This window comes from Mucor mucedo (genome assembly GCF_025094135.1).
Source record: "Mucor mucedo strain NRRL 3635 chromosome Unknown EV154scaffold_32, whole genome shotgun sequence".
NCBI lineage: Eukaryota > Fungi > Mucoromycota > Mucoromycetes > Mucorales > Mucoraceae > Mucor > Mucor mucedo.
The window spans coordinates 90,129-104,035 of record NW_026252316.1 but is presented as its reverse complement, the minus strand read 5'-3'; the positions used below and the strand labels follow the sequence as shown (position 1 = coordinate 104,035).

Sequence of the window (13,907 nt, the reverse complement as noted above, 5' to 3'; positions counted from 1 at the left end):
TCTGAAAATATTTCTAGAAAGTCCATTCTTATAGAATATTAAGCAGGACGTTTTTGCATCTTTTCTTTTTTTAAGAGAAAATGTATATACCACCCCTCTTTTTCCAAATATAGTAATTACCACCCCTGTTCGGTCACGCCGGACAGTAAATGTCCGGTGGAAGTGGATCACTTTATACGCATTTATTAGGCTCAATTGTGGATCACTTTATACGCATTTATTAGGCTCATTTGTGGATCACTTTATACGCATTTTTTAGGCTCATTGTTGGATCACTTAATACTAATTTTTTAGGCTCATGTATAGTGTATTTTTGGATCACTTAATACTTAGTTTTTAGGCTCATGTACAGTGTATTTTTGGATCACTTAATACCTATTTTTTAGGCCTATGAACCAGGTCCGAATAATTGTTTGAGGAGGGGCGGGGGGGGATTTAGGTACCATTTTGCTTTTTTCATTTTACAATTTACAACGATTATATAAATAAACAATCAAGAAAGTATTGCTGAAGGCGAGAGTCTTATTGTTCCTAAAAGAGTAGAAGTAGCCCCAAGAATAATCCTTTAATCGAGATACTCTTCATAAAATTGAACCAGTCAAAGAATGAAGTATCACTTGAGGAAGTTGATGTCGAAGATGTTGATGACACATTAATTAAAGACAAGTTGACATGTGGTAAGTGCCATAAGACGTTCAACTCGAGATCATCCCTGATCAAGCACTTGAAGGTCAAACACCATGTTGTAATCGTTGGTGTCAAGCATGGGCGTCCTGACCAAGGTGGAAGGCTTGCATACTGTATCCGCCAGCAGCAAAAGAAGGCCGATAGAAATTCCGTTTTGAGAGTCGACAAAAAAAAACTTAAGAAGCAAATAAGGAAACAAATCAGTTATGAGGCGGTAAAAGCCAAGAAGAGAGCTGAGTGGGCTATGTTGGAGAGTAAGGACCTTCTTGAAAACCTTAAGGTTTTATGGGATACGTCTTGTGATGATCTGGCTTACTTCTAATAAAATCATCATCATAAAAATAACATCAGATACACTTACATCATACATTCTACACTAAAATATAAATATCTCAGCATCCATACTTGATAAAGAAAATACACTTCTTTAGTCTCTACACGTCTTTAACTAAAATAGTGCAAGAAGACACTGTACTAAAATAGTGTACTTCCATTATGCAATAATTTTATAATTTGAATTCAGACATCTTATATATATCCTTTATTCTTTGACCTTGATAATCCCCAATTCTCTTTTAACTAAATAAAACATATCAACAGTCTCAAAGTATTCCTACTTTTGTTTTATTTCCTTTCTGTCTGAATTTTTATTATCCCAAAACACCACACGTCTGATGGTGTATGAAGACCAGATTTTGCCTATGTACAATATATTGAAGATGTCTCTCCCATTTACCAATATCTCATCACCAAACTATGTTTGGAAGATTCATATGTATGAAAATATAGTGAGCCTAAAACATAGGTATTAAGTGATCCAAAAATACACTGTACACGAGCCTAAAACATAGGTATTAAGTGATCCAAAAATACACTGTACATGAGCCTAAAAACTAAGTATTAAGTGATCCAAAAATACACTATACATGAGCCTAAAAAATAAGTATTAAGTGATCCAACAATGAGCCTAAAAAATTCGTATAAAGTGATCCACAAATGAGCCTAATAAATGCGTATAAAGTAATCCACAATTGAGCCTAATAAATGCGTATAAAGTGATCCACAATTGAGCCTAATAAATGCGTATTAAGTGATCCACTTCCACCGGACATCTACTGTCCGGTGCGACCGAACAGGGGTGGTAATTACTATATTTGGAAAAAGAGGGGTGGTATATACAGGCTCTCTTTTTTAATTATTATGATCAAATACATTAATTAATCATTGCTCTGCTGAATTTAACAGTCCTCTGCATCGACAACATAAATCAATTCAACAAAAGTTTTGTAATAACATCCTCATTTCTTTCCGTATATTAATTATATGCGTATCCCAATTTTTCCAGATACTGAAGGCTTCATAAAGCTAAAAAAGCAACATTAAGTTATATGAAAAGCTACAGCAGCAAGAAGAAGAAGGGACAGCAGTACACGATAATTTCAAAGGCCAAGCTAAAGAAAAAAAAGGTAATATCTATGAAATATGTATAAATAACGAAACAGAAAAACTTAAGTCTTTAAAAGGTATAAAACGGAAGGATACTGCAGAAGAAAAATACAACAAAAGCGCAGCAAAACGGGCACGCAATTCCAATCTTGTAATAGCAGCAGCTATATCCTGCAAATCTTGTGGTGAAAGCGGACACTCATCTGCGAGAAGTAAGCAATGCAGCCATCATAATTTCACAATACAAGAAACTATCGAAAACAAAATTGGCCTTAATCATCAAAGATACACAATGTCTATACCACTTCGATCATTTTCCCCCACATCTGATGATGATACGTTTGATAACACCCTCAACAATATCAAGAGTTTATCTATGTTTCTGAGAAATATGATTTATAAAGCACAGCTTTTTGTAAATTACTATATTCTTAGGTACCCAGCTGACTTGCCAAACGACTTTTTCCAACAAAACTTTTGGTATTCTTTATGTCGGCTTATAAATGAGAATATGTCAATTGAAAGCTTTAAGCAGAAGTACATTTCGCATATTCCTCACCTGGAAGAAATATGGACGGAATTCAGCGGCCTTGAAGGTGTAAGCATGTTTGTCCAAAAAGAAGGTCTTACCAACTATGGTCAAGTACTAGCGTCCGCGTGTGAAAATGTTGCAACTTGCTACAACAACTTTTACATAGAAAATTTTGAAAACATTGTCAGTTACTATTTCATATATATGATCCGTGCTGAATTTCAGGTAAAAGAAAACTTTATATTGTGCCTTTAAAAGGTTGTTATTAAGAATACATAGGACTTGAGAATGCCTTATATCAAATCTATTGTGTACGGTCATATATTAGAAATATTGTTTAACGTGCAACCATCAACTTTGCCGGAAAACATTGGGAGTTCTGTGAATAAAGAAACGCAACACAAAATTCGAACAATTCTAAACCCGCTGATTGTAGAAATCAAAAATCGCTTACCACCAGCTCTTATCACAAAAGCGACATTAAATAAGGCCCCTTTCGATATAATGCCAGTTTTTAGACATATATTGTCTAAATACGAATCAATGATTGAAGCGAAACAGGAAGTAACAACATCGATACAACTACCATTAACTTTACCACAACAGTCCGATTTATTGCAACAAACTGAAGATTCAAATCAGTCACGGAAAAGGCCTAAAAAGAAGGAATCATCAATAAAGAATAAGATCTCAAATGCGCATAAAGATAAAGAGAAACGATTACAACCACCAAGGCTGTTCAGTTTATTTCCGAATCCAAGCTTAAAATGGCGATTTATCAAAATTGATAATCAAAACCTACATGCGAAGTCTTTAAGGCCAAGCAAACTTGCATTCAATTGGTCTATGAAAGAGAACCCGACCACCGAATCGCTAAGCACGAATCACCATGTTAATCTAGCTCGATGAGCCACTTCAGTCTACTTTTACAAGAAAAGCATTGCTTGATAAGCAGAACAGAGTAGGTGGCTTAAACCTGAAGACAGAGAGAGTAAAGAACCATATGTATATATATATATATATTGGTGAAAACACTGTATCCGAGTGCCACACCAGGCATTTCTATTTGATGGATTTTTTTAACACCAGCAAAATCCAGTCAGTGACACAAAGCGATATGAAATAAATAGCTCTCATTAATTCTTTTTCCTCTTTTTTTGTTTTCTCCTACCAAAACAATAATGCCTCGTTTCAGTATTACAGCCCTTATTGTAACTGTGCTTCTTGCACTTACAACCTTCAACTACGTTTCTGCCGCTGTTGGTCCTCTTATCACCGATAAAGGTAATATATATAAATCTGAATATTATAAACGCGTCCTGTTACTAAAAATTCTTCCCCAAATATAAGTCTTTTTTGACATTAAGCAAGGTGATGAGGATCTTGGTCGTATTGTTATTGGTTTGTACGGTAAGACCGTCCCTGAAACTGCCGAAAACTTCAAGAAGTTGGCTACTGGTGAAAAGGGTTTCGGTTACAAAGGTTCTGCTTTCCATCGTGTCATTGACAACTTCATGATTCAAGGTGGTGATTTCACCAACGGTGATGGTACTGGTGGAAAGTCCATCTATGGTGGCAAGTTCAAGGATGAAAACTTCAAGTTGAGACACACTGGTCCCGTAAGTTAAACACACATCAATTTATACATGGTCAACTCATTTGACAAAATACGATAGGGTGTTCTTTCTATGGCTAACTCTGGTCCCAACTCCAACGGTTCTCAATTCTTCATTACCACTGTCAAGACTGCTTGGTTAGATGGCAAGCACGTTGTTTTTGGTAAGGTTATTGAAGGTATGGATGTCGTTAGCAAGATCGAAAAGACTCCCAAGGGGTAAGTTAGATACACAAAAAGAACCTTCATTAATTGATATAATTTAACCTTTCTTCTTTTACAGCTTCAGAGATAGACCCAAGGTTGAAATCGTCATTGCTGATTCTGGTGCTTTACCCGTTGATGTTATTGAACACGCTGAATTGTAAAGCTAAACCTTGTAAAATAAAAATAAAATGCTATTTAGCACATACACGCTTCTTAAAGTTATTGGCTCCTGTGGCCCTTAAAGAGTCTATGTACACTACTTGAGGGAGAATGACGTAAAAAAAAAAATGCTGATAAACTTTTTTTTTTTTTTGTTCTTTTGATTTCTTTTCTTTCTACTTTGTTATAAAGATATAAAAACGATAAACATGTCTAGCATGAACATAGATTCTGAACAAACTATTGACGAGGGCTTGTACTCTCGTCAACTGTAAGTGTCACATTTTATACATAAAGATTAAGCATCTCACGCGTTCCTTTAACTCTTTACTTTTTGGTGATAACTAGTTACGTATTAGGCCACGATGCCATGAAAAAGATGAGTAACGCTCATGTTCTAGTTATTGGTTTAAAGGGTCTTGGTGTTGAAATTGGTATAAAAAGAAAAAGAATGCTTTGCATCATGAGTCATGCTTAATAATACATTTTACTTGTAGCCAAAAATGTTGTATTGGCTGGTGTCAAGAGTGTTACCCTTTGGGATCCTACACCTGCTAAGATTTCTGATTTATCCGCACAGGTAAACAATATGCACTTTTTAAAACAATGAAATTTCAAGATATTCATTGTCTATTTTTAATTTTTTTTAGTTTTACTTGACAGAGAACGATATTGGACAATCTCGTGCCAAGGTCACCCAACCCAAACTTGCAGAATTAAATCAATATGTTCCTGTAAATCTTTTGGAAGGCGAATTGACCGAGGAAGTGTTGAAAAAGTACAAGGTTGTCGTTATCACTGAAATGGCTTTATCCAAGCAATTAGCTCTTTCCGAAATTTGTCATGCCAACAATATCCACTTTATCTCTACTGAGGTGCGCGGTCTATTTGGGTAAGTAGAAACGAACGTGTATTTGTATACTTGTATCATTATGCTCATTTCTATATATGTAGTCGTATCTTTAATGATTTCGGATCCAAGTTTGAGATTATTGATACCACTGGCGAGGAGCCTTTACACGGTATGATTGCCAATGTTTCCAAGGTAAAGCAAAGATATATAATAAAACATGATCTAATACTAATCTATGAACCATAAACACACACACACACACACACACACATACATACACATATAGGAAGCAGAAGGTATTGTTACTTGTTTAGATGAAGTTCGTCACGGTTTAGAGGATGGCGATTATGTGACATTCAAGGAAATCCAAGGCATGACTGAATTAAATGATATCGAGCCCCGCAAAATCAAAGTGTTCGGACCTTATAGTTTCAGTATTGGTGACACTTCCAACTTTGGTGAGTACACCAACGGTGGTCTTTTCACTCAAGTCAAGATGCCCAAGTATGTTGATTTCAAGTCCTTGAATGAATCCTTGACCCATCCCGAATTCTTGGTCTCTGATTTCGCTAAATTTGACCGTCCCATGCAATTGCATCTTGCTTTCCAAGCTTTATCCAACTTTGTCGAAAAGCATGATCGTTACCCTAAGCCTAGAAACGAAGCTGATGCTTTAGAGGTGCTTGAGCAAACCAAGGCTTTGGTTGCTTCTGTAGATGATAAGCCTGAATTGGATGAAAAATTGATCAAGGAAGTAGCTTATCAATCTTCTGGTGAGTTAGCTCCCATGGTGGCTGTCTTCGGTGGTTTAGCCGCCCAAGAAGTCTTGAAGGCTGTCAGTGGTAAGTTCTGTCCTATTCAACAATACATGTATTTCGATGCCCTTGAGGCTCTCCCCCAAAGTGTCCCCTTGACGGAAGAATTATGTGCTCCTACTGGATCTCGTTATGATGGTCAAGTTGCTGTCTTTGGTAAAGCTTTCCAAGAAAAGATTGCCAACACCAACGAGTTCCTTGTCGGTGCTGGTGCTATTGGTTGTGAAATGCTCAAGAATTGGGCCATGATGGGTTTGGGTACAGGCCCCAAGGGTCATTTAACCATTACTGATATGGATACTATCGAAAAGAGTAACTTGAACAGACAATTTTTGTTCAGACCCACTGACGTTGGTGTAAGTAAAAAAGATATACACACATAATATTTAAATTGTTACACATATTCATGCATCTGTAAAAAAAACTTTAGAAATTGAAATCTGAGTGTGCTTCTACTGCTGTGACCAAGATGAACCCTGATTTAGCAAATCATATCACCATTCATCAAGATCGTGTTGGCCCTGAGACCGAAAATGTCTACGACGATGATTTCTTTGAGTCATTGGACGGTGTTACCAACGCTCTTGATAATGTGGAAGCACGTAAATACATGGATAGAAGATGTGTTTATTATCGTAAACCACTTTTGGAGTCAGGTACACTTGGTACTAAGGGTAACACACAAGTGATCCTTCCCTTCTTGACCGAATCCTACTCTTCTTCTCAAGATCCTCCCGAGAAGTCTATTCCTATTTGTACTCTCAAGAATTTCCCTAATGCCATTGAACATACAATCCAATGGGCCCGTGATTTATTCGAAGGTTACTTTAAGCAACCTGCTGATAATGTCAATTTGTACTTGACTCAACCCAATTTTATTGAGGCTACCTTGAAGCAAGGTGGTACTGCTAAGGATACGATTGAAACCGTCTCCAACTATTTGACAACAGATAAGCCAAGTGATTTTGCAGATTGTGTTGCTTGGGCTCGTCTCAAGTTTGAAGATTTATTCAGTAACACGATTCGTCAATTACTATTCAATTTCCCTCCTGATGCTGTTACTTCTACCGGCCAACTCTTCTGGTCCGGACCTAAGCGTGCTCCTACTCCTCTTACATTTGATGTCAATAACCGTGCTCATCTTGATTTTATTATTGATGCTGCTAATTTGCATGCTTATAATTATGGCATCCGTGGTGAAGAAGATGACGCTTACTTCCGTGAGCAACTTCAAAACATTATTGTGCCTGAATTTAAGCCCAAGGAAGGTGTCAAGATTCAAGTACAAGAAAACGAGACTGTTGATAATGATTCAGGAGCAGATTCATTGGACGAGGTGATTGCTAAATTACCTGAGCCTGCCAGCTTGGGTAACTTCCGTTTGTTACCTGCTGAGTTTGAAAAGGATGATGACTCTAACCATCACATTGATTTCATTACGGCTGCCTCCAACTTGCGTGCCATGAATTATGGTATTGCTCCTGCTGATCGCTACAAGACTAAGTTCATTGCTGGTAAGATTATTCCTGCTATTGCTACTACAACCTCCATGGTGACTGGACTTGTCTGTCTCGAGCTTTACAAGATTATTGATGGAAAGAAGGATTTGGAGCAATACAAGAACGGATTTGTTAACTTGGCATTACCTTTCTTTGGTTTCTCTGAACCTATTGCAATGCCCACACTTGAATATAATGGTATCAAGTTTAGTTTATGGGATAGATTTGACATTAATGAGGATATTACCTTGCAAGAGTTCATTGATTACTTCCAAAATGAACACAAGTTGGAAGTGACCATGATCTCCTCTGGTGTGTCTATGCTCTATTCCTTCTTTATGAACAAGAAGAAGGCTGCCGAAAGATTAAATATGAAGTTATCCAAGGTCGTTGAAACTGTTTCAAAGAAGCCTATTCCTTCCTATGTCAAGTCTTTGATCTTTGAAATCTGTGTGAATGACGCTGATGACGAGGATGTTGATGTTCCTTACGTTAGAGTCAAGATCAGACAATAAATTATCTCTCCGCTATTTTTGGAACTTATAAAATAAACCTTTTTTTTTATTTTTATTGTTACATGTAAACCTTTTTTTATTTTTACTTCTCATATTTTTAAACTATATCATGTCGACACAGGGAGGTGGATTTTCGTTGTTTCCTTATCGATATGTGAGTTCTCGGGTGATAACAGCTGCAGCAGCAGTGGCGACAACTGCTTCATCGCCATCTTCTTTAGTTCAATCCCCTTCCTACTTTGGGACAATTGTCGTTCAGTTTACGAGACAGGTCATGAAACCCAAAGTAGTTTTACCCATGCTTTTTGTCATTGTTCTCTTATTCGATTTAGACAATGCTTTTGATTTGGACGACGAATTCTTTCTTGAAGACAATGATCAAGATCAATAAAAAATCATTTTATCTTTCTCTGCATAATATAACTAGTCCGGGGATTTGTTTTTTTTTTTGTGTGTGTATGTATATGATCTGTGGCAGTGTCCGGGTTCTGTTGCTGTCACGGCCACTTATTGAGTAACACAAGCTCACTCGGCCACACCATTAAAGTTTAAGCTCTGTCCTCACTTGCACACCACTGGCTGTGATCAGTCATTCAACACACACTACTGACACTTTTGCAGTTTTTTTTAAAAAAAAGTGTTGGACTGCTTTCAATTGTAGTAGTCGACTAACGACACCTCAAAAAGACGTTATTTGGGCGGTACTTAAAAAGCATACTAGCTTATAAAATAAAATAAAAAAACCTTTCTTCTTCCATTTTGTTGTTTACGCCTAGATATATACACAAAAAGAAAAAGAAATGAGTGCAGAAGAAATTGAGTCTTACAAGTTTCAATTAGAACAAGTGGAACTTGCTTTAGCGTCTGATCCCGAGAATGAAGAGTTGACCAAGTTGCAACATGATTTAAAAGAATTGATTCAAATGTTTGAAGCAGCTCACGCCATGTCTCAACAAGAACAGGAACAACAACAAAAACCCGCTGTGCCTCGTTCTGTGCCCAGTACAGCATTAAAGAACCATGAATTTGCAGTAGATCAAGAAGTGATGGCGCGTTATTCGGGTGATGGTCAGTTCTACAAGGCCACCATTACAGCTATCGGAGGTGCCGATCAAGTCTTTTCTGTAAAATTCAAGGGTTATTCGGAATCGGAATTTGTCAATGCCGACGACATTAAACCCATCACGGATAAAAAGCGAGTCGGTATTTTTGAGAATGTGGAAGGAGCCAACAATGGCAATAAAAACAAAAAGAGAAAGGAGAGTGCAGTCACTGGTAGTAAGGACGCCAGTGTGCCTAATGCACCCAAGAAGAAAAAGGCAGTTGAATTTGAGAATAAGAAGAATGCCTGGTTAAATTTCGCTACTGGCAGCAGCAAAAAGAAGAAGACCACACCCATCAACAAAAAGAGCATATTCAAGACACCCGACAACCCTGAGGGCAAAGGTAATTTAGAGAGAGAGAGAGAGAGAGTGTGTGTGTGTGTGTGTGTATGTGCATTACTAACACTCTATACATTTACAGTCGGTGTTGTGGGAAGTGGCAAGGGAATGACAACGTATCAACAGCGAGGAAAGCATATTTATTCTGCCTCGAGTACAGAAGAAAGTTAACGTGTGTAACGATAAATAAAAATTTAAAAAGGGACTTGGTTTTTTTTTGTGGGGGGAGGGGGAAAAAATAAATCTCCACACACAAATAATTTCTTTTTTTTTTTTTTTCTCTCTCCTCCTTCTCTCATTTTTTTGTATGTTGCCTCAGTTTGGGTTTATTGTTGCACAGGCAGGTGCGGATTCTTTACATCCCAACCCTATAAATAATATGTCTTCATCCCAAGCAACGCAATCAAGTAAAGCATACCCACCCACTTCCACGGTTACTACGACAACCACCAATAATAATAACAGCAACAACCATAGCAATGAGCAAGCACCTTATTATTATACGCGACACCCTTCTCCTCCTACCTGCTCTACTCCTATGTTACCTCCCCCACTTCCTTATATGTATAATGCAATGCCCTCCATGGGGAGAGACGATTATTATGCTAATAAATATTATCCACCTTCCGTACCACCACCAGTGGCAGCACAAACATCATATGATCAGCATCACTATAGACCACTTCAACCACTGCCTCCTCCACCCAGTAATAGTAATAATAATCATCATGGCTGGCATTCTACTGACAGTCCCTACCCTCCTCCTCCTCTTCCTCCGCCAGTTCAACCAGCTCAACCAGCGTCTCTTCCTCCTCCTCCTCCCTCGTCTATACATCATCATCATCATCAGCAACACCAGCAGCAGCAACAACAACAAGGCTGGCATCAAACTCCGTCACCTTACCATCACCCGCCTCCACCACCACCACCACCTCCTCCTGTCCAGAATCATCCAATGATTGTAAATACCCCTTCTGTAACTCACCACAATGATTATTATGATTACAACAATAGATGGCAAGGTAAGACAAAGAATACATATACAAAAAAAAACAAAAAAAATTTATACACATAAAAAAGAACCAATAGAATTAAATGAGAACAAAATGTTACGTCGGATACGGGAATTCAATGATTTGATGTCATGGATGGATAGTGAATTCTGGGAACAATGCGATGAGTAAATATAACATTTTTAATATTGAAAATTATCTCTCTAACGTAATCGATGTTTATATAGAATATATCGGGAGAAGTTACAATCATTGCACGATGAAATACAAACCATTCAACAAGGTAACATGCACACCAGACATTTTAATATGCGACACATTAAAAACTTTTTTTTTTAATAGGCACGCATTCAGCATTCACTGATTCACTGTCGGACATTGAAATACGTCGCGAACAGACAATCGAATATGCAGAGTATTTTAAAGACTATGAATTATCATTGGCCAACCATCAATACGATCAAGACAAATCCATTTTGCAAGAAGAATACGAGGTAAACCATTCATACACATATAGATTTAAAGGACACATTAACATATATATATAAAAAGAACGAAAGGCACAATTTGCATGATATGGTATTACAGTCGATTGATGATAGAAGAAAACAAATCAAGGAAGATAAGGACGATAGTGAATTTGATATCGGTGATTTGTTTCGTGATGCTTATTCTAAAGTGAATAACAAGCGTAGTTTACGTAAAAGAGCTGCATTAGAAAGAACAAATAGTGCATCGCCGTCTCGTCAAGAGAGAAGAAGAACGAGTGAGTTTTGATTTTTCTAGGAACATTATGTTATATACTGATTTTTTTAAAAGACCGACAAGCCACTCCTTATAATATTAATTCTGCACCGCTTGCAGCAGAAGAAGAAGAATTAGAATCTGAATATATAAACATGAAGGTAAATTTAAATGTATATAAAAGACGCGTTTCAATAAACATTTGTATATAAAAAAAAAATAAAAAAAATAGGGTGGACTACCACCAAGAAGATCTGGTGCTACAACTCAAACTAGACGATAGAATTACGCGACATACACAATCAACAATAATACACATCTCTCACTCACTCACACTCTCTCACTTTTTTTTTTTTTTTTTTTTTTTTTTTTAATTTCCTATACTAATAATAATGGCGTGTTTTCAGTTGCTTGGTATTTTCGTTTACATATATCATATTTACAAATCGGACACTATAAGATAGTTATTAAACAAGAACAAGTAAACAAAAGAAAAGGTCACATACAAACTTTTTTCGGGTAAGTAACCAAAGGTCAACACAACTACAGTGAAATTCATGTTTACACGGTAAAGTTCTGATCTTATCGCCTTCCTGGTATTCTTCCAAACAAATAATACATTCATCAATGGGTATATCTTTTTCGCGTCGAAATGAATGGATTGGTAAACTTGTCACAACATCAGTAGGAGCCACTTCCTTTTGTAGATGCTGTTGCCGTACTCGCCATGTCAAGTACAAAGCGTACAATATACTTGACGGTAACAACACTGCAAAAAACAGCAGTAAATCAGAGTATGACCATGAAAACAGTTCGTTTTCTGTGATTCTGATGAGTACAGACTCTTCTTCTTCCAGATGCTGTAACAGAGATAAGAACTGGTATTGGGCTACATACACACTAGGAATGCGGATATCAGAGGAATCGCCTAGATATATATATACATGTAATTAAAAGTGTTATCAACAAGAGAAATAACGGCACACTTCATCATTTACATTTACTTTACCATTGGCGTACATTGTAATCCAACCATTGTAATGCCTATCACCGATAATCACGGCTTTTGCACCGCTTGATTGAAGAGTGCGCACTTTATCAACAAAGGAACAACCTCCTCGCTCCACAATAGCAATCCAGTTCTCACAAGGCGGCAGATCAATGCGAACACAACCTTGATGACTTTCTTTAGGTGGCTGGAGCATATTACCCACCATTCCTTCCTTGCTTAATTGTGGCCCAAAAGCTGCTGCCTTATCAATATGCGTATCATTATTGCTCTAGTTGTTTGTTGTTAGTTTTTGTTTAATTTATTCCAAAAAATCTCTCCTATTTACCATAATAATAATGTGTCCACTTATTAAACTAGCAAAACTAGACAACAGTAGTAATCTGGTAATTTGCATCTTTGTCAATGGAACAAAAAAAAAAAAATAACCCGAGAATGAAGAAAAAAAAGGAAAAAAGAAAAATTTTCACGACTTGTCATTTAAATTTTTTTTCTATCAAATAGAGTATACCCACAGCTTTGTTAGTGTTGTCGTCACTTGACTTATAGGGTAATTTTTTTTATTATTTTTTCATATCATGCATTTGATGCACTTGTCATGCTTGTCTACTTTTTTTTTAAACAACGGTCTCTAGCAAAAAGAAATGGTATTTTAAAAGTCAGATAAGAGCGATCTTTGTTTTTATTTTATTTTACACTGTGAGGTTTAATTATCCATGGACGGAACTATGCCGTTGCATTGTCAAACGCACACGGATCCGTTCCTTTTTTTTTTCATTTGGACATAAACAAACAAAAACAAAAAAAAGTTTTTTTAGATACGTCATTGGCAGACTCTTGTCCTTTATTATACTTCTGCTTTACTGGTTAGGAGGTAAAACAAAAAACTTAAATTGTAAAAATATATTTTTAAGAAACGGTTGCTATTGGTAACAAAGACACACATTCTTTGATCCGTAAAAAAAGCCGCAGAATTTACGATTACTTTATAAAAGGGACTTAAATCAACACCAGCGACTTACATTAAACTCTGTCACTCTGGAAGACTTTATCATGAATAACTTTTTGCAAAATAAATCTAATGCTGTCTGATTTTAAAGTGTCAAAACTTTAAATGACTCCATTTATGCTGATGTGCGCGCTTATCTCACAAGGCTTTATATCAATCTTTAAGAAACTGATATTGCGATAGTACTTAGTATTTATTGTGTACCTTAGATTTATATGTTTTACATCTGCTCGTTGTCTGGTGAAGCAATAAAATGTAAATAATCATATTAGTTTATGCTTTAGGCTTACTGCTATATCCTCAAATATTATGAAAAATTAAGATAAATATCCTCGGCAAACTCATAATATCACTTATAAGTG

The 13,907-nt window shown here is 36.6% G+C and overlaps 7 protein-coding genes across 7 annotated transcripts; 6 read left to right on the top strand and 1 right to left on the bottom strand.

The window, feature by feature from the left end:
- Nucleotides 1-2,215: 2,215 nt before the first annotated feature.
- Nucleotides 2,216-2,632, top strand: EV154DRAFT_400804 (uncharacterized protein; the record flags this gene model as incomplete). Its single annotated transcript, XM_051595277.1, has 1 exon — nt 2,216-2,632. A coding segment is annotated over one exon (417 nt), but the record flags the coding sequence as incomplete, so codon positions are not given.
- Nucleotides 2,633-2,670: 38 nt separating this feature from the next.
- Nucleotides 2,671-3,760, top strand: EV154DRAFT_504283 (uncharacterized protein; the record flags this gene model as incomplete). Its single annotated transcript, XM_051601029.1, has 2 exons — nt 2,671-2,692; nt 2,764-3,760. A coding segment is annotated over exon 2 (613 nt), but the record flags the coding sequence as incomplete, so codon positions are not given.
- Nucleotides 3,761-3,808: 48 nt separating this feature from the next.
- On the top strand, nt 3,809-4,705 carry EV154DRAFT_504282 (peptidyl-prolyl cis-trans isomerase B2). Its single transcript, XM_051601028.1, has 4 exons — nt 3,809-3,949; nt 4,016-4,284; nt 4,342-4,499; nt 4,564-4,705. Exons 1-4 carry the CDS (start codon nt 3,847-3,849, stop codon nt 4,646-4,648), a joined length of 615 nt encoding a protein of 204 aa, XP_051459023.1. The 5' UTR covers nt 3,809-3,846; the 3' UTR covers nt 4,649-4,705.
- A 108-nt stretch (nt 4,706-4,813) lies between these two features.
- On the top strand, nt 4,814-8,397 carry EV154DRAFT_441134 (ubiquitin-activating emzyme E1). Its single transcript, XM_051596947.1, has 7 exons — nt 4,814-4,917; nt 4,995-5,080; nt 5,144-5,226; nt 5,297-5,538; nt 5,601-5,691; nt 5,786-6,670; nt 6,745-8,397. The coding sequence occupies exons 1-7, from the start codon at nt 4,856-4,858 to the stop codon at nt 8,326-8,328; spliced, it is 3,033 nt and encodes a 1,010-aa protein (XP_051459022.1). The 5' UTR covers nt 4,814-4,855; the 3' UTR covers nt 8,329-8,397.
- A 681-nt stretch (nt 8,398-9,078) lies between these two features.
- Nucleotides 9,079-10,056, top strand: EV154DRAFT_504279 (uncharacterized protein). The gene is made up of 2 exons (XM_051601027.1): nt 9,079-9,772; nt 9,851-10,056. Exons 1-2 carry the CDS (start codon nt 9,129-9,131, stop codon nt 9,939-9,941), a joined length of 735 nt encoding a protein of 244 aa, XP_051459021.1. The 5' UTR covers nt 9,079-9,128; the 3' UTR covers nt 9,942-10,056.
- EV154DRAFT_185418 (Sds3-like-domain-containing protein) lies at nt 9,670-11,919 on the top strand. Its single transcript, XM_051594260.1, has 7 exons — nt 9,670-9,774; nt 9,853-10,792; nt 10,851-10,950; nt 11,011-11,066; nt 11,126-11,277; nt 11,336-11,549; nt 11,603-11,919. The coding sequence occupies exons 2-7, from the start codon at nt 10,078-10,080 to the stop codon at nt 11,737-11,739; spliced, it is 1,374 nt and encodes a 457-aa protein (XP_051459020.1). The 5' UTR covers nt 9,670-9,774; nt 9,853-10,077; the 3' UTR covers nt 11,740-11,919.
- EV154DRAFT_504270 (uncharacterized protein) lies at nt 11,667-13,287 on the bottom strand. Its single transcript, XM_051601026.1, has 4 exons — nt 12,865-13,287; nt 12,537-12,807; nt 12,034-12,455; nt 11,667-11,980 (listed from the first exon to the last, which is right to left on the bottom strand). The coding sequence occupies exons 1-4, from the start codon at nt 12,931-12,933 to the stop codon at nt 11,906-11,908; spliced, it is 837 nt and encodes a 278-aa protein (XP_051459019.1). The 5' UTR covers nt 12,934-13,287; the 3' UTR covers nt 11,667-11,905.
- Between the last annotated feature and the right edge of the window lie 620 nt (nt 13,288-13,907).

Coding starts and splice junctions, on each gene's coding strand:
- EV154DRAFT_504279 (XM_051601027.1), top strand. CDS start 9,129: ATGAGTGCAGAAGAAATTGAGTCTTACAAGTTTCAATTAGAACAAGTG. Junction 9,773..9,850: donor CCCGACAACCCTGAGGGCAA/AGGTAATTTAGA, acceptor CTATACATTTAC/AGTCGGTGTTGTGGGAAGTG.
- EV154DRAFT_185418 (XM_051594260.1), top strand. CDS start 10,078: ATGTTGCCTCAGTTTGGGTTTATTGTTGCACAGGCAGGTGCGGATTCT. Junction 10,793..10,850: donor TTACAACAATAGATGGCAAG/GTAAGACAAAGA, acceptor CACATAAAAAAG/AACCAATAGAATTAAATGAG. Junction 11,550..11,602: donor TCAAGAGAGAAGAAGAACGA/GTGAGTTTTGAT, acceptor TTTTTTTAAAAG/ACCGACAAGCCACTCCTTAT.
- EV154DRAFT_504270 (XM_051601026.1), bottom strand. CDS start 12,933: ATGCAAATTACCAGATTACTACTGTTGTCTAGTTTTGCTAGTTTAATA. Junction 12,808..12,864: donor GTGGACACATTATTATTATG/GTAAATAGGAGA, acceptor ACAAACAACTAG/AGCAATAATGATACGCATAT. Junction 11,981..12,033: donor TACTTACCCGAAAAAAGTTT/GTATGTGACCTT, acceptor ACTATCTTATAG/TGTCCGATTTGTAAATATGA.
- EV154DRAFT_504282 (XM_051601028.1), top strand. CDS start 3,847: ATGCCTCGTTTCAGTATTACAGCCCTTATTGTAACTGTGCTTCTTGCA. Junction 3,950..4,015: donor TCCTCTTATCACCGATAAAG/GTAATATATATA, acceptor CCCAAATATAAG/TCTTTTTTGACATTAAGCAA. Junction 4,500..4,563: donor ATCGAAAAGACTCCCAAGGG/GTAAGTTAGATA, acceptor CTTCTTTTACAG/CTTCAGAGATAGACCCAAGG.
- EV154DRAFT_441134 (XM_051596947.1), top strand. CDS start 4,856: ATGTCTAGCATGAACATAGATTCTGAACAAACTATTGACGAGGGCTTG. Junction 5,081..5,143: donor GGGTCTTGGTGTTGAAATTG/GTATAAAAAGAA, acceptor TTTTACTTGTAG/CCAAAAATGTTGTATTGGCT. Junction 5,539..5,600: donor GAGGTGCGCGGTCTATTTGG/GTAAGTAGAAAC, acceptor CTATATATGTAG/TCGTATCTTTAATGATTTCG.